The 25481-nt window shown below is 47.2% G+C and overlaps 1 protein-coding gene across 1 annotated transcript in view; it reads left to right on the top strand.

The window, feature by feature from the left end:
- LOC134338016 (Golgi integral membrane protein 4-like) overlaps window positions 1-23998 on the top strand; it is a 203806-nt gene extending 179808 nt beyond the window's left edge. The window contains exons 9-14 of the mRNA XM_063033518.1: window positions 4195-4358; window positions 8399-8610; window positions 12066-12160; window positions 13367-13519; window positions 14488-14559; window positions 20643-23998. Of these exons, the coding sequence (XP_062889588.1) occupies window positions 4195-4358; window positions 8399-8610; window positions 12066-12160; window positions 13367-13519; window positions 14488-14559; window positions 20643-20756 (810 nt within the window). The 3' untranslated portion in view covers window positions 20757-23998. The remainder of the gene's footprint in view (window positions 1-4194; window positions 4359-8398; window positions 8611-12065; window positions 12161-13366; window positions 13520-14487; window positions 14560-20642) is intronic.
- The last annotated feature ends 1483 nt before the right edge of the window (window positions 23999-25481 follow it).

Below are 25481 nucleotides of genomic sequence, written 5' to 3'. Positions count from 1 at the left end.
CAATTAGCTTGCAGGACCTGAAGCTGCTCTGTGCATTTAAAGAGTGCCGCGTACCAGACACTTGTGATCTGAGGTTGTGACCTTGGCAATTAGCTTGCAGACGTCTCACCGCCAGTCGAGGTGACACCCTTCGTGCGCAGTTGTTGGTGTTTCTCTCTGGGAATGCTCGGGTTTGTACAGGCCCCCGTTTGCTTGCCTCGGTCCTGATTGGCGACCCCTTCAGCTGACGTTTGAATTTTATTGGTCTGCGTTTCTTTGGCTCTCAGGGATTCGTAGATGGCGTCTATTTCGATAGGTTTGTTTAGGGGGCGATCAGAGAACCACGCTTCTACAAATTCTTGTGCCTGCTTCTTGTTTGGCCGCGCCAGAACCTCCTCGGTGTCCCAGTTAAAGTGAAGTCATTCTTGGTTCTCTTCTGATAACTCCGTAAGCAAACATTTTAAAACAGGCACAAAGAGGTCAGCTGAAGGGGTAACCAATCAGGACCAAGGCAAGCCAACGGGGGCCTATATAAATGAGAGCACTCCCAGAGAGAAACGCCAACAACTGCGCACCGAGGATGTCACCTCGACTGGCCGTGAAACGTCTGCAAGCTAATTGCCCAGGCTCGGCCAACACCCCAATGTCAAATGGCTCAACCTGAGTCACAAATATTCACCACCATCCTACACCTGCGATCTATTCCCAGGAATCGTCGGAGGGTATTTGGTGCTGGTTTATTATTGTCACATGTACCAAGAAGCAGTGAAAAGCTTGAAGTAAAACTGTTCGTACAGATCAAATCATTACACCGAGCATTGGTCTAGAATAAATTAAAGCAAAAGCATGCAGAATGAAGCGTAAAAGCTACAGGGAAAGCGCAGTGCAGGTAAACGATAAACTGCAAGGTCATAACGAGGCAGATTGTTGGGCCACGGGTCCAACTTGTCGTACAAGAGACCTGTTCAGGATCCTGATAACAATGGGGTAGAAGCTGTCGTTGAGCCGTGTGCTACATTCTTTCAGGCCTCTGTATCTCCTGCCCGATGGGAGAACTCGGTACCAGTGAGGCCGCACGTGGAGTACTGTGTGCAGTTCTGGTCTCCTTACTTAAGGAAGGATATACTGGCTTTGGAGGCAGTGCAGAGGAGGTTCATCGGTTTGATTCCAGGGATGAGAAGGTTAGACTATGAGGAGAGATTGAGTCGTCTGGGGCTGTCCTCGCTGGAATTCAGAATAATGAGAGGAGATCTTATAGAAACTTATAAAACTGTGAAAAGGATAGATAAGATAGAGGTAGGAAAGTTGTTGAATGGTAGGTGGGACTAGAATTAGGGGACATAGCCTCAAGATTCAGGGGAGTATTTTTAGGACAGAGATGAGGAGGAACTGCTTTTCCCAGAGAGTGGTGAATCTGTGGAATTCTCTGCCCAACGAAGCAGTGGAGGCTACCTCAGTAAATGTATTTAAAACAAGGTTGGATAGATTTTTGCATAGTAGGGGAATTAAAAGTCATGGGGAAACTGAATGGTGGAGCAGGCTCGACGGGCCAGATGGCCTACTCCTGCTCCTGTTTCTTACATTCTTAATTCTGTCAGTGCTCTATCTTCGAGTATTACGGACACTGGAAATCTGAAATCAAAAAAGAAATGCTGGGAGTATCAGTTAGCCCAGCTGGATGGGCAGAGGTTGTCTCCTTTGGATTCTGTCCATAATGGGCGCATGGTACCGGTGTTAAGTGAAGAGTTAACACAGAACTGGAATCCTCATGTAAACAAGCCCTGGAACCTTCCACTAAGGAACCTTTCCCTATGTGGTTTGCGCCGTTAAGCAGCTTCGCAGGCTCTGCTCCGCAGTGTCGTCTATGTCCTTTGTCGGAATGGTAAAGTGACTTCTACGTGACCGTTTGAATGTTGAGGGGGCTGAACTCGTCCCTAGCCTCCGCGGTCCGTGGCTGCGTGTCACAGCTGTGTGAGCTCTGGTAATCAGCTGTCAGGAGCCTCAGTAGGTAGTGAACTTCTCACAGCAGTCGCATTTTAACACAGTGGTTTTTACTGAGTGACATTTTAAATCCTGCACATTTTGCTGTTCACAGCGGTGAATGACACAACTGCGCGGATTAACGGTAAGTCGTGACATTTAGATTCGGTTTCTGATGCGTAGTAACTGCGGGCAGGAACACATTCACAATGTCATCAGGCGTGTGAAGAATGTGATATTTGTGACCGTGAGTTAGTGCAGGGGGTGCCCGGTCCAGTTTCAAGTTTGCCGAACTTCAGCAATTTGCTGGAAAGACCCAGCACGTCAGTCAGCATCTGCTGGGATAGAAAATCAGCCGGTTGCTTCTGTATCACCTCTATACTTCTCCAAGTAAGACCATAGGATACAGGAGCAGAATTAGGCCATTTGGCCCATCAAGTCTGCTCCACCATTTCATCACAGCTGATCCATTTTCCCTCTCAGCCCCAGTCTCCTGCCTTCCCCCACCCACTCCATGTCCCTTTCAAGCCCTGACCAATCAAGGATCTATCAACCTCTGCTTTAAAAGTACGTAAAGACTTGGCCTCCACAGCTGCCTGTGGCCACAAATTCCTCAGATTCACCACTCTCTGGCAAAAGAAATCTCTCCTCATCTCTGTTCTAAAAGGATGCCCCTCTATTCTGATGCCTGTGTCCTCTGGTCTTTGACTCTCGCACTATTTGAAACATCCTCTCCACATTCACTCTGTCAAGGCCTTTCAACATTCGAAAGGTTTCATTGAGATCCTCTGTAATTCATCTCAATTCCAGTGAATACAGGCCCAGAGCCTTCAATCTCTTTTCATATGACAAGCCATTCAAACCTGGAATCATTTTTGTGAACCTCCTTTGAACCCTCTCCAGTTTCAGCACATCCTGCCTAAGATAAGGGGCACAAAACTGCTCACAATACTCCAAGTGAGGCCTCACCAGTGCTTTATAAAGCCTCAACATTAAATCCTTGCTTTTATATTCTAGTCTTGAAATGAATGCTAACATTGCATTTGCCTTCTTCACCACTGACTCAGCCTGCAAATTAACCTCTAGGGAATCCTGCACAAGGACTCCCAAGTCCCTTTGCACCTCAGATTTTTAAATTATCTCTCCATTTAGCAAATAGTCTACCCTCTGATTTTTTTGTACCAAAGTGATAAAATAGAACAGGAATAAGGTGTAAACTTCACGCTGACAGTATCCGAGAACAGGACTGAACCTAGGCTGTGGGATATTTCTACCCTTTCAGTATTTAAGGCAGAGGCGGTGACTTTTATTTCTCTCCAAGGGCTGTGTGTCTTTGCTGGATTTTACTTTAAGCAGAGAAAGATTCTCGAAGAGTGCGGAAGTGAGTGGTTACCGCAGGTAGGTGGGAATACAACTGCCGAGGTTACAATCAGAGCAGCTCTGACTTTATTAAGCAACAGAGTGAACTGGAGGGGCTGAATGGCCTGGTTCTGCTCCTAATTTGTATCCCGTGTTTCCAGCGCTTGGAGTCTCCTGCTGCTTTTGTTGGTTTCACGTGGATTTGGAAGCTCCTAGGAACAAAGTGATGGCTGACGGAGCAACGACAGCCACTTTGGTACAATAATCTTTGAGAGTGCAGTCAGGCTTGATTTGGTACTCTGGTGTTGGGCGCTCTGTTGTAACATGAGCAAAGTTACCAGAGAGACACTGAAGCTAGTGGATACAGAAGTGTTTTATTCAACAAATTGGGGCACTCTTGGAGGAAGAAGCCTCTCGACCCAATATTACACGACATTTTTGTATGCTAAAGATCAAAGGTAACAGCAAGACAATGCTATAGCTACAATGTACCTACAATGCTTCCTTTGAGTTACGTATAATTTTCATACCCACACTCCGGACACCCAAAATGAATATTAATCAGCATTGTCTGGTTTTCAGTCAACTAGTATCCACAGCTCCAGGAAACTACCGCCCGGGGCTGCATTTTAAACTTAATCTACAATCCACGTTCAGGTCTAAAGATTGGTTGCTGCTGAAGGGTTTCGGCCCAAAACGTCGACTGCACTTTTTTCCACAGATGCTGCCTGGCCTGCTGAGTTCCTCCAGCATTTTGTGTGAGTTGCTGAAGTTCGTATTTGCTGTGTACCCTAAGTCCAGACTACGCCCCAACAAGTCTAAGGTGCTTGGTGATTGGCTTACTAACATCCTTGCTTTCTTTGTCCGTTGACCCAGGGTGTGAAGGCATTGGTCAATGGCCAGATCCGGACACTTGGTGGCGCCACTGAGCAAGACCGCCAGCTGGAGAGAGACGTGGCTGCCCAGCAACAAGAGCACCTCATGTCCAACAAGTTGCAGTCGGAGGGCCGTCCGGTCAATCGTCAATGGCCACCGAAAAGGTGGGTAACTGAGAAACGCTGATACAGGACTTGTGTTCTTGTTCGCACCCCCACCTTTATCTGCCAGGGCTGATGCAATTAGAGGTAGATTCATGCAGTCACTGATTGTGTTGGAGAAGGACGCAGTGGACAGTCTTTGGATGGGGTATTGAGTACCGGACTTGGGATGTTACGTTGAAGTTGGACAAGACATTGGTGAGGCCAGATTCAGAATATTGCATGCAGTTCTGGTCACCTACCTGCAGGAAAGACCTCAGAAAGATCTTGAAAGAGTTCAGGGAAAATTTACACGGATGCTGCCGGGACTTGGGGGCCTGACTACTAGGGAAAGGTTGATGGATTAGGACATTAATTCATGAGAACAAGAGGAGATTTGATAGAGGTATATAGAATTATGAGATGTATAGAAAGGGTGAATGCAAACGGGCTTTCTCCCCTTGGGTTGGGTGAAACTAGAACTGGAGATAGTAGGTTTAGGGTGAAAGGTGAAATATTTAAGGGGGACTCAAGGGAGAACTTCTTCAGTTGAAAGGGTGGTGCAAGTGTGGAAGGAGCTGCCAGCAGAAGTTCCATTGTAGCATTTAAGAGAACTTTGGATAGGTAAATGGACAAGAGAAGTATGGAGGTCTATGGTCTGCATGCAGATAGATAGGATTGTGCAGAAAACCATGCTGACACAGACCAGATGGGCCGAAGGGCTTGTTTTTGTGCTGTAGTGCCCCATGACTTTGAACATTAATTACTTAACCCATCCTAGCAGGAACCTGCCCCAACAACAACTCTCGTTAGTTTGACACCCTTTTGCTTTGAAGCTTTTGGCAAGGGTAGAGCTGAGGAAAGGATTGATACAAACAAATGGCCGCGTGACCAATAGAAACCAGAAGGACAAGCGGATGACGGTTCAGGAGACATTTCTGGAGCTTGGACCCTTTTACAGACGAAGGCATAAAAAAAGGCATCCGTTAGTCTTGCGAGACCATGGATCTGTGCCTGGAAAGTCTTCATTCTCCAGGGCGCAGGCCTGAGCAAGGTTGTATGGAAGACCAGCAGTTACCCATGCTGCAAGTCTCCCCTCTCCACGACACCAATGTTGTCCAAGGGAAGGGCATTAGGACCCATACAGCTTGGCACCAGTGTCGTCGCAGAGCAATGGGTGATTAAGTGCCTTGCTCAAGGACACAACACGTTGCCTCGGCTGGGGCTCGAACTCACGACCTTCAGGTAGCTAGTCCAATGCCTTAACCACTTGGCCATGTGCCCAAACAGAGCAGAGCAACTAGATTACAGGACTGGAGTAGCAGGGACATCCCAGTGGGCTGCAGAGCTTGAGAAGGTTACAGCGGAAGGGAGAAGCAAGACAACTGAGGGACTGGTAAACCTGTTAGGGAAACTTTCTATGAGCTGGTATGGTCCAGCAGGCAGACGGCAGAACCTGGTGTGAGTTAGCAGATAGCCAGCAGAGTGTTGGATAACCTTGTTAACTAGGAGAGTGACCACAGGAAAGTAAAGGTGGCCCAGTGATTCGATCAGCAGGCGAGCTGAGGCAGAGGGGAGCTGGGTAGCAGTGGGTATAACAACAGGCCTGTTGACGGTTGTGGGCAGTTGCTGGGGGAGAAGGTGGAGATGTTGACTAAAGAATGGAGTTCATGGTGGGGCAGTGTCACGTCTCGGTCCAGGGTGGTGGTGCTTCCTTCAGTCCCTGCAGATCTCGCAGATCATTGCGATCCCGATCCATGACTGCCTCTGGGTTAACTCGACAGATATTTGCTTTGTGGAGAACAAGTGTTCCCCAGGCTCGCTGGTAAACGCGTTACCCAGCTGTGGGAGGGAGTGAGTCTGGGGATGCCTGCTGAAGAGTGCATGCAAGGTGCATCTATCCTCTGCCCACGCACTTGGGCTCCAGAGTCAAAGAACTTGTGAGTAACACACACAGAGTGCTGGAGGAACTCAGCAGGCCAGGCAGCATCTGTGGAAAAGAGTAAGCGTTCCTGATGAAGGGCCGTGGACCAGTTATTCCTCTCCACAGACGCTGCCTGACCTGCTGAGTTCCTCCAGTGTTTTTTGTGGGTTAGTCTGGATTTCCAGCATCTGCACAATCCCTTGTGTTCAAATAATGTTTGGTCAGCTGTTGCCTGGATACTACAGGTAAATGCTGAGCTCCTGGTTATGGTAGCAGTGATGGAACAAATCATTGGTCAGTCTTTTCTGGAGGGAAGGAAGAGGGGATTTTAAAAGTGTTAATGAAAGGAAATACAGTACTGTGTAAGAGTTCGAGGCATTATATGTAGCTAGGGTGCCGAAGACTTTTTCTCAGCACTGTAGTAATTTTATGTATTGCACTGTACTGCTGCAAAAAAAAACACATTTCATGACATACGTGAGTGATGATAAACCTGATATGGGTCTCTACTGAGAGTGGGAAGGGGGCAGGAGAGGGGAATCATGGTTGGGAAAAGGGGAAGGGAGAGGGGTGGGAGCGGGAAGCACCAGAGAGACATTCTGTAATGGTCAGTAAACCGGTTGTTTGGAATCAAGTTACTTTACCTGATGTCTCAGGGCTGGGCGTATCTGCACCAGCATCACTCCACCCTCCCCTCACCCCCCACCCCCGGCAAGCCTCTGCCACCCGACCTACACCCCTCCCATGGTGCTCGAACTTCGCCAGTCCCAACATCCTTTGCTCCCGCCGGATTTACAAACTTGCTCTCCATGTTGACAAAGTTCAAAGTAAATTTATTATCAAAGTACATATACAACCCTAAGATTCATTTTCTTGCGGGCATACTCAATAAATCCATAATGGGATAATAACCATAATAGAATCAATGGGAGGCCGCACCAACTTGAGCGTTCAGCCACTCTGCAAAAGACAATAAACTGACCAAATACAAAAAGCAATATTAATAACAATAAATAAATAAATAAGCAATAAATATTGAGAACATGAGATGAAGTCCTTGAAAGTGAGTCCATAGGTTGGGGGGAATATTTTAATGATGAGACAAGTGAAGTTGAGTGAGGTTATCCCTTCTGGTTCAGGAGCCTGATGATTGAGGGGTAATAACTGTTCCTGAACCTGGTGGTGTGAGTCCTGAGGCTCCTGTACCACTTTTGTAATGGCAGCAGTGAGATGAGGGCATGCCCTGTGTGGTGGGGGTCCCTGATGATGGATGCTGCTTTCCTGCGATACCTTTCACGTAGATGTGCTCAATGGTGGGGATGGACTGGGCCATATTCACTACTTCTTGTAGGTTTTCCCATTCAAGCATTAGTTTTTCCATACCAGGCTGTGATGCAGCCAGTCAATATACTCTCCACCACACATCTATAGAAGTTTGTCAAAGTTTTAGAAGTCAGGACGAATCTTTGCAAACTCCTGAGGAAGTAGAGGCGCTGCTGTACTTCCCTCATATTTATACTGCGTGTGGGCCCAGGGCAAGTCTTCCAGAATAACAACACCGAGGAGTTTAAAGTTGCTGACCCTCTCCACCTCTGATCTTCCATTGAAGACTGGCCCATGGACCTTTGGTTTCAATAATCCTGAAGTCAATGATCAGCCCCTTGGTCTTGCTAACAATGAGTGAGCGTTTATTGTTGTGGCACCACTCAGCCAGATTTTCAATCTCCCTCCTATATGTTGATTCATCACCACCTTTGATTCGGCCTGTGGGAGTGGTGTCATCAGCAAACTTGACTATGGCATTGGAGCTATGCTTAGCCACACAGCCATAAGTGTAAAGCGAGTAGAGCAGGGGGCTAAGCTCACATCCCTGTGGTGCAACTGTGCAGATGTGATCGAGGAGATGTTATTGCCAATCTGAACAGACTGGGGTCTACAGGTGAGGAAATCGAGGATCTAATTGCACAAGGAGGTATTGAGGCCAAGGTCTTGAAGCTTAATGATTAGTTTTGAGGAGATGATAGTATTGAATGCCAGGCTGTAGTCAATAAAGAGCACCCTGGTGTATGTATCCTTGCTGTCTGGATGTTGCAGGAACCTGAAATTCTTTGGTGTTTGATTTGCTTTACTCTACTGACAGATGGGATGAGATCATTAACGATGTGAACAGAGTCATCCACTTCGAATCAGACAACCAGCTCGGGCAGCGTCCCGCTCCCCACCCGGAGAACAGCCAGGAGCCTCGGGCCACCCCTGCCAAGTCCACCAGCAGCCATTGGGGTGCCGGCCACGGGAATGCCAACTGGAGCGTGGATCGCGCCAGGGACGGGAAGGAGGAGCATGAGACGATGAGTAGGTCTTTAAACGTTTACTGCAGCTGCAGCCTCCCAGCAGAGCATTACCCTTGCAGATATTCAGGGAAATGCCAGCTTCTGTTGCGTTTCAGCTCACTGTATTTCTCTCTCACTTCCTTCCACCTTCACCTCTCTCTCCCCGAGCCAATGCAGCCAGCTGCTTTCCTTTAAATCCCACTATCCCACACCCAGCGGTGATAGGTCACGTCTCCTGTCTACTTCTCAAACTTCCCATAGCAGAGAAACCTACACTGAGAGATGTCCTAAGGAAGCAGCATCCGTCATCTGGGACCTCTACCACCCAGGATATGTCTTCTCACTGCTGCCATCAGCAAGAAGGTACAGGAGCTCTAGGACCCACACCACCATGTTCAGGAGCAATTATTACCCCTCAATCATCAGGCTCTTGAACCAGAGGGGATAACTTCACTCACCCCAACATTGAACTGATCCCACAACCTCTGAGCTCACTTTCAAGGCCTCTTCATCTCATGTTCTCGATATTTATTGCTTATTTATTTATTATTATTTCTTGTTTTTTTTTTAAACTCTTTCTTCTTGTATTTGCACAGTTTTGTTTTGTACACTGGCTGTTTGGTTCGGCCTTTCTCTGATTCTATCGTGTTTCTTGTGTTTACTGTGATTGCCCGCAAGAGAAGGAATCGCAGGGTTATATGTGGTGGCATGTACGAATGTACTTTGGTAATAAATTTATTTCGAACTTGAATCTTCTCCAGATGGAGCCAAGGAGCCCTGAAGCATGAAGCTGACCTCCAAAAGTGTCAATGTCACCCTCTCTGTCCTCAGCATTTTGCCTGCGGCATTGGTGCCTCTGAGCTGTCAGACATCTGCTTTAGATGAGTCATATGTTTATCAAGCTTTGGCTTGTGTATTTTGAGCTGAATTACTGACTGTGACAGTAAACAACATTTAATGTCACTGCTGGCTCCTGGGACAGACAGTGAACGTTAATACGTACAAAATCGGGCATCTGGCTGCACCTCAAGCCAGCAAGATCTTGACCTTGCCATCATGTTCTTCTGAGCCCCACCTCCCATTAATGGCCGTGTTCGTGAAAGAGTTTGTAGACTTTTCGGGTTCAGTCCTTTCGAGTAAAAAACGAGGTCGAGTTGAGTCCTGATCAAGATCTTTAGGAGGAATCTTTCCACTTGTACGAGGCCAAGACTTGGGATCGTAATTGTCGGAGAGGCAGGAATAAAGTGAGTTTAAAGAATTTACTTTATCACAGAGTTGCAAGAGAGTGGACCTGTCAGGGAGGTGAAGCCCAATGGCGCTAATTGAGTGTATCTGGTGCCTTCGGGTAAGGAATATTGGCCTGGCAGAGAACACTGTTGAGCTGTTTGACCTTACAGAGAACTTCAAAGGTTTTGCAGAGACGGTGTTGGTGGCATTTTTCCAGTGCCTTGAGATTCCTGTTGTTGCCCAGCTCTCGGAAGCACAAGGGAGGGAGGGGCTGAGAGTTCTGTGGTGTCGACCTTTCCTCAGTCAGCCGGTGGAGGTGCTGCCACGTTGAAGGGAGGGGCGTGTTTCGTCATTAAGTGTTTGTCTTCTCCGAGAGGTGGCTGTCCACGCCTCTTTGTCGTCCCAGGGTCTCGCTGTCTCTGCAGAGAATGTGTACTGCCAGCAACGGGTACTTGTGGGGCTTTGAAGGCAAGCACTCTGGGGATCTCCCTCCAGGCTCAGGCCTCCTGATGATTCCCACCCCAACCAACATTACTATATAATGAAACCTGGTTTCCTTATTTGTAAACGTTCCTAAAATATTCTTTATTTTGTCTGTGTCATAACCAATTTACTAACCTTAATGTATAGCAGCACGGTTTGGTATGTCGGGACACAAACACACTGTCTGGTTGGGGAGGGAGGAGCAGAAAGATCACCAGATGTTAATAAAGTTGTGGAGCAACACTCACAACACGCTGGAGGAACTCAGCAGGTCAGGCAGCATCCGTGGAAAAGATCGGTTGACCTTTCAGGCCGGAACCCTTCGTCAGGACTCCAGCCCGAAACGTCGACCGATCTTTTCCACGGATGCTGCCCGACCTGCTGAGTTCCTCCAGCGTGTTATGAGTGTTGCTTTGACCCCAGCATCTGCAGATTATTTTGTGTTTACAATAAAATTGTGGAATGGTGCAAAGATCCTTCAACCAGGTATCTATTCATGTTGGGAATAACTGTTATAGAATTAGTCTGATTCTTGGTGAGCGCACTTTAAGAGAAAGCATATTTCCCACAGAGCTGCCACTGATCCTCTTAAAGTTGATATTGAATGCTGTTCTAAAGACCTGATCATATAATCTGGTGCTCTACCACAGGAGTGCTGCTATGCTTGAGGTGATGTCTTTTGGTGAAGAAATTAATTCTTTGCCACTAGATGTTTGCAAAAGATCCATGCACTCCTTTGAAGGGGCTGCTTACGTTGCCACAGGTGGCTGTGGAGGCCAAGTCATTGGGTATATTTAAAGCGGAGGTTGATAGATTCTTGATTAGCTAGGGCGTGAACGGTTACGGGGAGAAGGCAGGAGAATGGGGTTGAGGGGGAAAATAAGTCAGCCATGATGCGTTGGCGGGGCAGACTCGATGGGCTGATTGGCCTCATTCTGCTCCTTTGTCCTGTGGTCCTCTTTGTAGTGATCTCCAGCTGCCAACAATATCGGGCCCATTGCAATGAGCCCACTCCTGCATTTAGCGTGACCCGTGGGTGTAAAATGCTGCATTTCGGAGAATGTGGACAACCAGTGTAATAAAACTGTTTCAGGAACTGTCACACCCTGCACGCCACACGGACTGAATCTGTTCCCTACTTCATGAACGAAGACAAGCTGATAACATAAGTGTTAAGAAGGGCTGCGTTGATGTCTTCCTGCTGAATTCACTCCTGCATCCATCGGTCTCTCGCCTCTCTCTGTCTCTGTTACTACTTCCTGTTTGTTCCCTCTGGGTACTGAAGGTTGTTCAGTCCATCGCACCCAGACCAGGCAGAAACGGACTTCAGGTTCGCCTCACTTCTCACCTCCCGTCCATAGGCAGGCTGCTTGAGGCTCCTTGCTCTCTCCTGCTTCCTCCCCTTCGGGTGCTTTTCTGTGTAAACACAAGAGGTTCAGCTGTTGCTGGAAATCCGGAGTAACACTCACAAAATGCTGGAGGAACTCAGCAGGTTCGGCAGCATCTGCGGAAAGGAATAAACAGGCAGTGTTTCAGGCTGAGCCCCTGCATCCTGACGAAGAGTCTCGGCCCAAAACACTGCCTGTTTATTCCTTTCCAAAGATGCTTCCTGACCTGCTGAGTTCCTCCAGCATTCTGTGAGTGTTACTCTGCCTCTCTCTCTTTTGGCCTCACTGTTGCATTGCAAGTTACCTGCGTTTCGTGAGCTGGTTGTTCTTGCTGTGATTTTACGGTTGAACTATTTACAATTTGGTCCTTTATTTTAAGACAATGGATTAAAGGAAGTGGAGAAAATGGACGCAGGGAAGCTGTTTGCACACGCCATGTCATCTCGGAGACAGTTGATTCCGCAGGAACCTCTGGTGAGTTCCTGGACTCTGCACACCATGTGGTTTCCAAAGTCGAGTTGGTCATATGCACAAGAACATGTGAGGATGGGAGGAGGAATGAAACACTTGCCTGAAGCTGCATCACGGGCACATAACATCAAATAAGCAGCGTTCACAAGAAAATCATAAATTAAACATGAATAACGCAGAGCTTTTGCAAAAAAAAACACGATTGGAACAAAAAACAAAGTCTGTAGTGGTACAAAGCGGCCATGGTATTGCTGTGCTGAGATAGTGATTAGGCTTGTGCAGGTTGTTTCAAGAACCGAATGGTTGAAGGGAAGTAGCTGGCCTTGAACCTGGTGTATGGGACTTCTGGCTTCTGTATCTCCTGCCTGACCGTGGCTGTGAGATGAGGGCATGGCCCTGATTGCGGGGATCTTCAATGACAGATGTTGCATCTGCTCCAAGATGTTTTGAAACAGGGTGAATATAGAGAACGTAATGGGAATGACCTTGGAAGCTGATATTCCCAGCTTCTGTTCAGAGTTGAGCTCTGTAACCAGTCCATGGACTAGGACAGACAAATTTCACAAAATGTTATTATTTCTGAACTTTTCAAAACAAAACCCAGATACCGATGCACAGGAAAGAAATAGGGTGCAAGAGAATGACATATTCCAGCTGTATCCCTTTCACCATCAACCCCAACCCATTCACCCTCGACCCCAACCCCTTCACCGCCGACCCCAACCCCTTCACCGCCGACCCCAACCCCTTCACCTTTGACCCCAACCCCTTCACCGCCGACCCCAACCCCTTCACCTTTGACCCCAACCCCTTCACCTTTGACCCCAACCCCTTCACCTTTGACCCCAACCCCTTCACCGCCGACCCCAACCCCTTCACCATCGACTCCAACCCCTTCACCGTTGAGCCCAATTCCTTCAGCGTCAACTTCAACCCTCTCACCATCGACCCCAACCCCTTCACCCTTGACCCAACCCTTTCACCGTTGACTCCAACCCTCTCATCCAGCCCTATTCTTCAGTAGTCCCACCATCCCTTCACTAGGTGGCGAGGGGAAAGAGAGAGAGAGGGAGAAAGAAAAGAGGAATTAGTTGGGTGAAAGGGGAGAGGGAGTACGAACGAGGACTTGAAGTGGGAGAGGGTTAAGTGGGAGTGAGAGGGGCGAAGGAGTGTACAGAAAAGGTTTAAAGTTTTGTGCTGTTGTTCCAGATTCCAGATATTGACCAGGACCCTGCTCAGGACCCCAACAACCAGGGAGAGGATGAGTTTGAGGAAGCTGAGCTGGAGAGGCCGGGCTTTGCAGCAAAGGCAACTGGGCTCGGTGCGCTGAAGGATCAGCTGCTGCTGAAGGCCGGTGCCAAGGTGAGGAAGGCGGGGGCGACGGTGCCGGACAGCCGTACAATGTGCCATCTCTCGGTGCCCAGTGTGGTCCTGGCGTTGCCACGCTTGCTGCAGTGTCTGGGTGTGCGCGATTATCCCAGGGGACTTCCGGGCTTCGCTGCCTGAATTTGACGTGGTGGGACTGGAGCCACTGCGGTGAAGAGGAGGGGAGGGAGCAGGTGTAGGGGGAAGCACACAGCTGTGTGCTGTGGCTCACGTTGCACGAGCAGCCAGGCAGACTGTTGGAGCTGCCTGCAGTCTCAGCACCTCACGCTGGTACATTGTCTGATCGGAGATAAGGGAGCACTTCATTACCAGTTGATTACTGCCGATCCGCTCTTGTCTGTCCTGAAAGCCTGTGACAGATACACATTACTGAGGCTAATGATGCATCAGTGCATCAGGAAAAGAGAATAACCGGGGGTGGGGGGGTGTTTTTGCTCTTTGAGCTAGTTCTTGCCACACTGACCCTCCCGGCTCAACACCTTCCGTGCCCAGGCCCCTCTTCCCCCCCCCCACCCTCCCTCCCATCTCCTCTCCCCCCCTTCCCTTCTCACTGCCCTTTTCTCTGGCTCTGTGCGGAGCTCTCCGCCTCACTCAGCCCTCCCACCCTCTTCCTGTTCTCCCAGTGGCTCCCCACCTTCCCACTGTCTCTTGGTTCTCACCTCATCTCCCACTCTCCCGACACCTCACTCCCCCATCACCTCTCTCCAGGTCCCTTCCTGCTCTTCACGTTCCTTTCTCTCTCCTCCTTTCCTCTTTTCACATTCACTAATTCTGGCTCCTTACCCCACCCAGTTATCCCTCTGCACCCTGTCCCTCGGCCGAGTGAGAATGTGATGGCACGGTAAGGATTAGGGCATTAATGGTCACAAATTCTCTTCAGTGTACTGCCCATGACGGGGTAAATCCGAAACTTTTAACTTCTTCTGTCCCTCCTCTAACTCCAGAACGTCGATGCAGCAAGTAGAGAAGGAGATAATGCAATGGACGAATACCAAGAAGACCAGGAGGCAGAAAATGTAAGTAGTGATTGTGTTTCACTAGGGGCCCAACTCCAACCGTTGTTTGCCTGGCTTCCAGTGTGTCTCAGGTGCCCCTTTGCCAAGCTGATCACCAAACCTCTGGTGTTACCACAGACCCACATCCTGGGCAGAAATGTTCCAGTCAGTTTTTTGCTTCAGAAACTACAGTGGTAGAGTTACTGCTTCACGGTTCCCACAATTCAGTTCTGGGATCCAGTGTGTTCATGTGGAGTCTGCTCTGGGATTGTGTGGCTTTAGCCTCCATTGCTCCAGATGGTCTGGGTTTCTCCCACATGCCGATGATGTGTGTGTGTGTGTGTGTTGGCAGGCTAATTTGTTACTGTAAACTACAGCCAGTGTACAGTGCCTATAAAAAGTATTCACCACCCCCCCCCCCCCACCGCCCGGAAGTCTTCATGTTTTTTTGTTGTACAACACTGAATCACGGAGGATTTGATTTGGCTTTTTTGACACTGATCAACAGAAAAAAAGACTCTTTCATGTCAAAGGTTCAAAGGTCGAATTTAATGTCAGAGAAATGTATACAATAGACATCCTGAAATGCTCTTTCTTCACAAACATCCACGAAAACAGGAGTGCCCCCAAGAATGAACGACAGTTAAACATGAGAACCCCAAAGTGCCCCCCCGATCCCTCCTCCCGTGTGTAAGCGGCAGCAAGCAACGATCCCCCCTCCCCCCCACCAGCGAAAAAAAAGCACATCAGTACCATCACCGAGCCCAAGCTTGTGCTAACTGATAGCAAAGACACAGACCAAAGTTACCCCATAGGCTTCACATTTCATCTGACAATCGACAAACCCCAGGCTCTCTCTCTCCCTGGCAAGGGAGAGGGAGGTGTCCCCCATTTTCACAGCGAGCGGGGGACATGACAACAACCTGCTGGTTTACGATGTTAGAAGTCTGTTTTGTTGCTTTTTTCGAGCTCTGTGTCTGAAGACCTTGGGTTTTTGGGCCCACAGTGAAAGATTTCCCAGCCTCCTCGACCACACACGAGTCTCCAGCCATGACACTGACCCTCGATCCGCCCGTCTCCAGAGCCCAAAGATCTTAGGCTTCCGAACACAATCGAAACTCTCAGGTCAAACCCTTGGCATGTCGAATAATGGCTAGTGGTGGAACCTGGAGAATGAGTCCCATTCCCGCAAAGAATTGAAGCCTGCATTGTAACTCCAGGTCAGGGTCTTCAAAAGAACCCAGAAAGGGAAAAATAGAGATATTAAAGACAGAAATAGAGCAGTTTCCGAAGATGCAGGCAAAGGAGCCGCCGTTTGTAATTGATTTAGTTGGTCTAAATTAATTACAAATATAAAACACAAAATAATTGTTTGCATACGTGTTCACCACCTTCAAGTCAGCAATTACAGCCTTGAGTCTGTGTGGGTTGGTCTCTATCAGCTTTGCACATCTGGACACTGCAAGTTTTCCCTATTCTTCTTTACAAAATTGAATGAGGATTTTGAGTGAACAGCCCTTTTCAAGTCCAGCCACAAATTCTCAGTTGGATTGAGGTCTGGACTCTGACGTGGCCACTCCAGGACATTAACTTTGTTGTTTTTAACTGTGTAGCTTTGGCTTTATGCTTGGGGTCATTGTCTTGCTGGAAAACAAATCTTCCCAGGTCGCAGTTCTCTTGCAGACTGCATCAGGTTTTCCTCCAGGATTTCCCTGTATTTTGCTCCATTCATTTTACCCTCTACCTTCACGAACCTTCCAGGGCCTGGTGCAGTGAAGCATTCCCACAGCATGATGCAGCCACCACCATGCTTCACAGTAGGGATGGTGTGTTTTTGATTTTGTGTGGTGTTGGCTCATGCCAAACATAGCATTTAGTCTGATGGCCAAAAAGCTCAATTTTGGTTTCATTAGACCATCAAACCTTCTTCCAGCTGACTTCAAAGTCCCCCATATGCCTCTGGCAAACTCTAACAGAGATTTCATGTGAGTTTTTTTTCAACAGTGGCTTTCTGTTTGCAATTCTCCCATAAAGCTGTGACTGGTGAAGCATCCGGGCAACAGTTGTTGTAAGCGCAACCTCTCCCATCTCAGCCACTGAAGCTTGTAACTCCTCCAGAGTTGTCATAGGTCTCTTGGTGGTCTTCCTCACTAGTCCCCTTCAGCTTTTGAGGATAGCCTGCTCTAGGCAGATTTGCAACTGTGCCATATTCTTTCCATTTCTTGATGATTGAATTAACTGTACTCCAAGGGATATTCAGTGACTTTGAAAATTTCTTGTATCCATCTCCTGACTTGTGCTTTCCAATTCCCTTTTCGTGGAGTTGCTTGAAGTGTTCTTTTGTGTCTTCATGGTGCAGTTTTTGCCAGGATACTGACTCACCAGCAGGTGCAATTTCCAGATAAAGGTGCATTTTCACTACAGTCAATTGAAACACCTTGACTGCACACAGGTCTCCAAAAGCATATCTCCATTTAACTAATTATGTGACTTCTAAAACCAATTAGCTGCACCATTGATGATTCTGTCTGTCATTTTAAACGGGGGGTGGGTCTGAATACTAATACAATTAATTATTTTGTATTTTATATTTGTAATTAATTTAGATCACTTTGTAGAGATCTGTTTTCACTTTGACAGAAAAGGGTCTTTTTTTGTTGATCAGTGTCAAAAAAAGCCAAATTAAATCCACTGTGATTCAGTGTTGTAAAAGAATAAAACATGAAAACTTTCAAGGGAGGTGAATACTTTTTATAGGCACTGCAGGTGGACAGGAAGGGAATTGGGAGAAGGTGGTGGGTATGTGAGAGGGAGTAGATGGCTGGGAGGTTAATGGGATTGCTCTGGGAATTGGTGGAGTCTGCACTAGCCACACCACCTCCCTCCACGTCATAAGGGAATGCGAAAAGTAAAAATCAGAGTCAACCAAGGGATAACATTTCCTTGATTTGATCACACCCAGTACGCATGATTTGTGAATGTGTAATGTAAATTAAGGCTGTATGTGTATTTGTTAACCAGAATGTGGAAAATGTTGACAATTTTTAATTTGCTCAAGATCAACCACAAATCTACAAACCTTGAAATTCCATCGGTTTATAATACCTCTTGAATTAGGGAGGGATAAAGACTTAGTAATCCCTCAATACTGTATAAAGCAGCTTTAACAGCAAAAACTGGCTTAACCCACCAGAAACAAGAGACATTAGGGCTGGTGAGCAAAAGGTTTCGTGAAGGAGACTGTTCTAAAGGAGAGACAGACGTAGAGAAGTCTGGGGGGATTCCAGAGAACAGAAGCCTTGAAAGTTGAAGACATGTGGAGTCTTTAAGTTTTTAGATGCTCAAGCGGTCAGATCTGGAGGAACATGGGTATCTTGGGAGGGCAAGGGGGTGAAGAGATGAGAGGGAGAACACTATAGGTGGGAGAGGTTTTATATATATGAGGAGTAAGGTCATGGATGGATTTGAAAACAGAGAAGAAGATTTATAAATTTTCACCTGAGCCACTGGAGGTCAGAGAGCACATGGAGATGGTGTTTAGAACCTGGTCAGGGAGCACATGGAGATGGTGTTTAGAACCTGGTCAGGGAGCACATGGAGATGGTGTTTAGAACCTGGTCAGGGAGCTCATGGAGATGGTGTTTAGAACCTGGTCAGGGAGCACATGGAGATGGTGTTTAGAACCTGGTCAGGGAGCACATGGAGATGGTGTTTAGAACCCGGTCAGGGAGCACATGGAGATGGTGTTTAGAACCCGGTCAGAGAGCACATGGAGATGGTGTTTAGAACCTGGTCAGGGAGCACATGGAGATGGTGTTTAGAACCTGGTCAGGGAGCACATGGAGATGGTGTTTAGAACCTGGTCAGGGAGCACATGGAGATGGTGTTTAGAACCTGGTCAGGGAGCACATGGAGATGGTGTTTAGAACCTGGTCAGGGAGCACATGGAGATGGTGTTTAGAACTTGGTCAGGGAGCACATGGTGTTTAGAACCTGGTCAGGGAGCACATGGAGATGGTGTTTAGAACCTGGTCAGGGAGCACATGGAGATGGTGTTTAGAACCTGGTCTGGCAGCACATGGAGATGGTGTTTAGAACCTGGTCAGAAGCAATGGGGACGGTGTATAGAACCTGGTCAGAGTGCACATGGAGATGGTGTTTAGAACCTGGTCAGGGAGCACATGGAGGTGATGTTTAGAACCTGGTCAGGGATCACATGGAGATGGTGTTTAGAACCTGGTCAGAGAGCACATGGAGATGGTGTTTAGAACCTGTTCAGAGAGCACATGGAAATGGTGTTTAGAACCTGGTCAGGGATCACATGGAGATGGTGTTTAGAACCTGGTCAGAGAGCACATGGAGATGGTGTTTAGAACCTGGTCAGAGAGCACATAGAGATGGTGTTTAGAACCTGGTCAGGGAGCACATGGAGGTGATGTTTAGAACCTGGTCAGGGATCACATGGAGATGGTGTTTAGAACCTGGTCAGAGAGCACATGGAGATAGTGATTAGAACCTGGTCAGGGAGCACATGGAGATGGTGTTTAGAACCTGTTCAGAGAGCACATGGAAATGGTGTTTAGATCCTGGTCAGGGAGCACATGGAGATGGTGTTTAGAACCTGGTCAGGGAGCACATGGAGATGGTGTTTAGAACCTGGTCAGGGAGCACATGGAGATGGTGTTTAGAACCTGGTCAGGGAGCACATGGAGATGGAGTTTAGAACCTGGTCAGGGAGCACATGGAGATGGTGTTTAGAGCCTGGAGCACATGGAGATGGTGTTTAGAACCTGGTCAGGGAGCACATGGAGATGGTGTTTAGAACCTGGTCCGGGAGCACTTGGAGATGGTGTTTAGAACTTGGTCAGGGAGCACATGGAGATGGTGTTTAGAACTTGGTCAGGGAGCACATGGAGATGGTGTTTAGATCCTGGTCTGAAGCAATGGGGATGGTGTCCAGCTCCTGGCTCTAGGCACATGGAGATTGTGTCCAGAACCTGATACAGGTTAGGGCTGTTGCTGGGAATAAAAGTGTTGAAAACTGACATGCTGGCTATCTGAGATTTGTAGTCTTGGGCAAATTCTACTTCAACTTGGGAAATACAATAATGAAAATGTTTAATGTGACATTAGTTGTGACTTAACGAAAATCTGGAAGATTTCACAAGGTGATTGACAAGTTGACAGGCTGGTGATACAAAGGACTTTTAGATGCTGGAATCTGGAGCAACGATCTGCTTCAGTCCTGATGTGGGGTTTTGACCTGAGATGTCGACAGTTCCCTTCTCCCGACTGATCTTGCCTGAGCTGCTGAGCTCCTCCAGGAGAGCTAGTCAAGTTTGTTATCTAATAAGGCTGAGTCACGTGAAATATTGTGGAAAGAAAAATAAAGAACAAGAGTCAACATTTAGTAGAAAGTCACTGAAGGCTGTGATTAAATACAGCAACCCTGGACTTCATAGAAAGGACCATCTGGAAGTTAGTGCTGTTCAGGATCATGGAAAGCAGACGCTATAAGGGGAATGATAACTGAACTGTAGATGTAGGAGTAACTTCGGATAACCGGATTTATTCCCACGGGAAGCTTAGAATAATCAAGCAGAACTTTGATAATTGAATAAGAAGTTGGCAAATTAGAGAAGCCAGTGGTTTTAAATTGTTGTAGGAAGAACTGTTGATTCAGAGAGCATTTGCTGTTTAGTGGTGTGAGCAGAGAGGTAAAACAGGATAACCCCCCACCCCCCAAAACTGATCCACGTGTCTAGGGAAGATGGAGTAAAGTGGTAAGCTTCGGGTTTGGCATTGCCAGCTGGGTCTGTTCATTGCAAACTTTAGGTCATTTGGGTCATTGCAAACTTTGGACTCTTACTTCCTCTAGTTTTGATTTCAAGGGTTGTTCTGGTGGTTGTGGCCCAGTGACGTGATGGCAAGAGGCGTAAGGTTTCCAGCAGAGTTGTCTCGCTGTCAGGGGTGAACTGCGTAGGGTGTGCGGTCCGTGAGCAGAAACCGTACGAGCCTCTGTGCTTCACACGGGTCGTTTTAGCATCAGTTTGGACGGGCACTTGGCGCTTGCACCGTCTGACATTGTGTGCTTTCCGCAACAGGAGGATATCGGAGCCGAGATGGATGATGAAGATCCTGACGCAGCTCGCAAAGATAACATTGAAGAAGACGCCAGAATTCAAGACGATGAAGCCAACAAGGAAGAAGAATATTGAATCCAGATATCGATGGAGCACTGTGGTATGATATGGAGCAGTTTCTCATTCCCAAAATGAGGAGACGGGGAGCTGAGTTATGGAATGAGAGCAGATCCTATCCTAGTGGAATTCTCTGAACTGCAAGACCGAGGCAGACGCTGATATCTGAACGTTAGATTTTCCATTTGACCTTCTACAAACAACTTGATCCCAACAAGTTTGTTTCAAAGCAGAATTTAAGTATCGACTGATGCTTGGCTTTGTCTAAATGTATTATTTGTCCAAAGGTAATGGACTGTGGTAATATTCAGCTCCAGGGGAATTTGAAGCTGGTCAGGAGGAAGCAGAAACATTCCATTAATGGTCCCACTTTGAATGAACCAGAAAGGACACCTAAACTGCTGGTTCAATGGGATAAAAGGGCATTGAAGTGATAAATAGTGTAAAATAAATTGCGTCCATTTTGCCTTGTGCACTAGAGCGCATATTGGATTTTTTTTACAGCATGATTTCTGGAAAATATATATTTTTCACATGTCAGCAATCTGATATTGAAAATGAGGAATCCCGTTGAATCTATAAAGAATGATCATTGACTGGAGATGGTGGAGAAGAGCAAAGCCTTGGAGGCTGTTATACAATACAGACTGACTCTTTCTCACATGCTGAATTTATTCTTTGCTTTTTTACAGTGTAGTGTTCAAAGTAAATTTATTATCAAAGTATATATATGTCACCATAAACAACCCTGAGATATGTTTTCTTGCGGGCATACTCAGTAAATTCAAGGACCATAATAGAATCAATGAAAGACCGCACCCAACAGGATGAACAATCAATGTGCAAAAGACAAAATACTGTTCAAAATACAAAAGAGAAAATAATAATAATGAGCAATAAATATCGAGAACATGAGATGAAGAGTTCTTGGAAGTGAGTTCATAAATTGTGGGAACTGTTCAGTGCTGGGGCAGGTGCAGTTGAGTCAAGTTACCTCCTCTGGATCAAGAGTCTGGTGGTTGAGGGTTAATAACTGTTCCAGAGCCTGGTGGTGTGAGTCCTCGCGCTCCTGTATCTTCTTCCTGATGGCAGCAGTGAGAAGAGAGCATGTCCTGTGTGGTGGGGGTCCCCGAAGGTGGACCCTGCTTTCCCGTGACAGCACTCCATGTAGGTGTGCTTAATGGTGGTGGGGGGCTTTTACCCCTGATGTACTGGGCGGCATTAGTGTTTCCATACCAGGCCGTGATACAACCAGTCACTATACTCTCCATCACACATCTGTAGAAATTTCAGCTTTAGGTGTCATGCCAAATATCCGCAAACTCCTCAGGAAGTAGAGGCACTGCCATTCTACCTTCTTCATTACACTTGCAGGACCTCCAAAATGATAACACTGGGGAATTTAAAGTTGCTGATATTCTGCACCTCTGATCCCCATATGAGAACTGCCTTGTGGACCTCTGGTTTCCTCTTCCTAAAATCAATAATCAGCCCCTTGGTCTTGCTAACATTGAGAAAGAGGTTGTTGTGACACCACTCAGCCAGATTTTCAATCTCCCTCCTCTATGCTGATTCGTCACCACCGTTGATTCGGCCAACGACAGCGGTGTCATCAGCAAACCTGAATTTGGCATTGGAGCTGTGCTTCGCCACACAGTCATAGTGAGTAGAGCAGGGGGCCTAAGCACAAAGCCTTGTGCCGATGGAGATGTTGCCAATCTGAACTGGGGTCTGCAAGTGAGGAGATCGAGGATCCAATTGCACAAGGAGGTATTGAGGCCCAGGTTTTGAGGTTTACTGATTTGGGAGGATGATAGTATAGAATGCTGAGCTGTAGTCGGTAAAGAGCATCCTGATGTATACATCTTTGCTGAACTGATGTACCAGGGTTGAGTGAAGAGCCAATGGAGATGCATCTGCTGTGGATCTGTTGTGCCAGGAGGCAAACTGGAGTGGATCCAAGTTGTGTCTCAGGCAGGAGTTGATTTTCTTCATCACCACCCTGTCACTGTGGATGTAAGTGCTGCTGGAGAGCAGCCACTGAGGCAGCTCACCACATAGTACGTTTAGCTGTGTCATCTGGGTCATCTGTGTCTATTTTGAGGAGAAGTTACAATAACCGGCCACCACTTTTTTTTCCGTTTTCTGTTCTGTAACCCCAGGTTTTGGATCATCGAATAACTGGTTCTGCTTGCATCACTATCACTTCAACTGATCGATACCTCCAGCTCCATGTGGACTGAAGCCAAAACAGCGGCCACCCTCAGCGGCTGCCTGGTGATTTCGGCAGTCCAGCAGAGCTGGTCAGCAGTGCTGACTCATCTCTCTGATGTAGCTGAAGGGCACGGTGGGTTCTGCCACACCCCTCTAGATGGATCTGTTTACCCATCTCTTCAATCCAATGAGATATTCATCAATAAGGCCATGTTTCAGTCTGCTTCCATACCAAGACTGGGCACGTGGCCAAGTGGTTAAGGCGTTCGTCTGGTGATCTGAAGGTCGCCAGTTCAAGCCTCAGCTGTGGCAGTGTGTTTGTGCCCTTGAGCAAGGCACTTAATCACACATTGCTCTAGTCTGTGTGAGGAGTGGCGCCCCACACAGACTTCCAATCTGTGCCTTGTAAGGCATGAAAATGCCTGACGCAGGCCTCCTAAGGTCTGAGTCGATGTTCCCTCCCTCCCCCTCCACACTAAGTGTTTTAACTGAAACATTTTAGTGTTTTTCTTTCTATAATGTTTAATCTTGTATGCATCATCTCCCAAGTGATGTGGAGCAAGAGTGTTAAAAGCCCGATACAGGTTACAGCAAGATCCCATTCCCGTGAACGGTTCATAACACAGACAGTTCACAAGCCAGAAATACGACCACGAGCCAAGTACCCACAGGGCAGAGGATGCCTGCAACTCCACAACGGCAGCGAGGGCAGCATGTGAGGGAAACGGCTGGCGTAACACTCTTACGGTGTCAGCAAGCTGGCTTCAACTCCGCCGCTGCCTGCAGGAAGAAGTTTGTACGTTCTCTCTCTGATCGCCGTGGGTCTCCCCCGGGTGCCCGGATTTCCTCCCACCTTCCAAAGACGTACGTGTTAAATGGTCACATGGGTGCAACTGGGAGGCACAGACTCGTTGGGCCGGAAGGGCCTGTTACTGTACTGTACCCCTAAATAAATTAGTAATTGGTTCGTATGTACGGTCTGTAAGTCTTGTGTTCTTAAGCTGAAGCTGACCTGTAATACGTTAACTTCTGTAGATCTGTAAGGTGGTGGGAGGCATATTACACTCTGTGTGTGTGTGTGTGTGTGTGTGTGTGTGTGTGTGTGTGTGTGTGTGTGGCGGGGGGGGGTCATTTCTAATATACAGTATAGTCAAAGCCAGGTATCTTCCACAGGTTTTCTGTGCAGACTGCCCCATATTAATACACAGTAATATTGCAGATTCCCAGTACTACAGTGTGTAATCTGAAATCGTTTATGTAGATTCTTCACAAAATCCAAATATTTTGATTTTGTACACTTGCAATAAAATGTCACTATAGGGTACGTTAGTATGTATATATGTGTGAGACGGCATGTGATTAAGAGAAGAGGAACTTACTGCATTTTTAATCATCTAATAACAATATTACGACAAAATAATGTGTGAGCTTCCTCACCCTGGGTGAGGATCAGCAAAACCTGGTCAACTACAGAATGCAAAGAGAGCAGGAAACAAAGAGCTCAGGAAGATGAGGGGAAAGAACTCAATAGATGATACAGGATTTTCTATGGGACATAAATATCGATACGGTGAATAGTTGGAGTAACAAGTTTATCGTGGAGATTGCTGAGTGGCACAGATACCAACATTGTCTCAGTTTTCACAGAGAGTGGGAATTGTGATTGTAGAGCTGTTAACAGGAATCATTATTCTGCAGAATTGGTTACTGCACAGAGGTAAAAAATATTAGCATTTGCTCCCAACTGACAATATTGAGCAGGCTGAACGCTGGAGAGGAACATTATTTGTAGGAAATTACGGGATAGCCTTCCTTGTTTCAATTGGTAGAGAAACTATCAGTTCTTAAGTCCTGATGAAGGGTCTCAGCCCAAAACATTGGCTCTTTATTCCTCTGTGAAGATGCTACCTGACCTGCTGAGTTCCTCCAGCATTTCGTGTGTATGTGTGTTGCTATCAGTTCTTATTATTTGAGGGTCAGTCGGCACATTTATCCAAAAGTGAAGCGATAAATAGTTTCTGTGTTCCTTCAAAGAGTTCTGAGAAGTGGATTGCCACTGGTTCTTCAACACAGGATGAAAGTTAGGGGACTGGGGCTTCATGGGTGGAGAGGGGTAGCCAGAAAGCTAATCAGACAAGAAAGCTAGAATGAGTGGATTCATCCAGTATTAGAATACTTACTGAGTTACTTGGGCCCTTGGCTCCTAAGTGGAGCATAGACCATTGATGGCCTCCCATCTCCATCGTCCTCTGAAGTCAATGGTCTGGTTGGAGTTCACCAATGTTTCTGTAATCCATTGTATCCACTGTACAGGGAATTGGCCCATACAGCTCCACCAGAGCCCCGTTAGCCAGCATTACCCGTTTCCACCTCTCAGGATGGGGATGTAGGGTTGGACTTTGAGAGGCCAGCATTAGTGTGTGTTACAAAAAACATAGCCTGTCTGCATTTGAGATTCATCAAATGGAGGGTTAATGTCTGTGTAGGAGCAAAGGGTTACATCAGTCACAGAGTGTGTTTATGTAGTAT

The sequence above is a fragment of the Mobula hypostoma genome, chromosome 25 (assembly GCF_963921235.1).
Source record: "Mobula hypostoma chromosome 25, sMobHyp1.1, whole genome shotgun sequence".
NCBI lineage: Eukaryota > Metazoa > Chordata > Chondrichthyes > Myliobatiformes > Myliobatidae > Mobula > Mobula hypostoma.
This window is presented reverse-complemented; position numbering and strand designations above follow the sequence as displayed.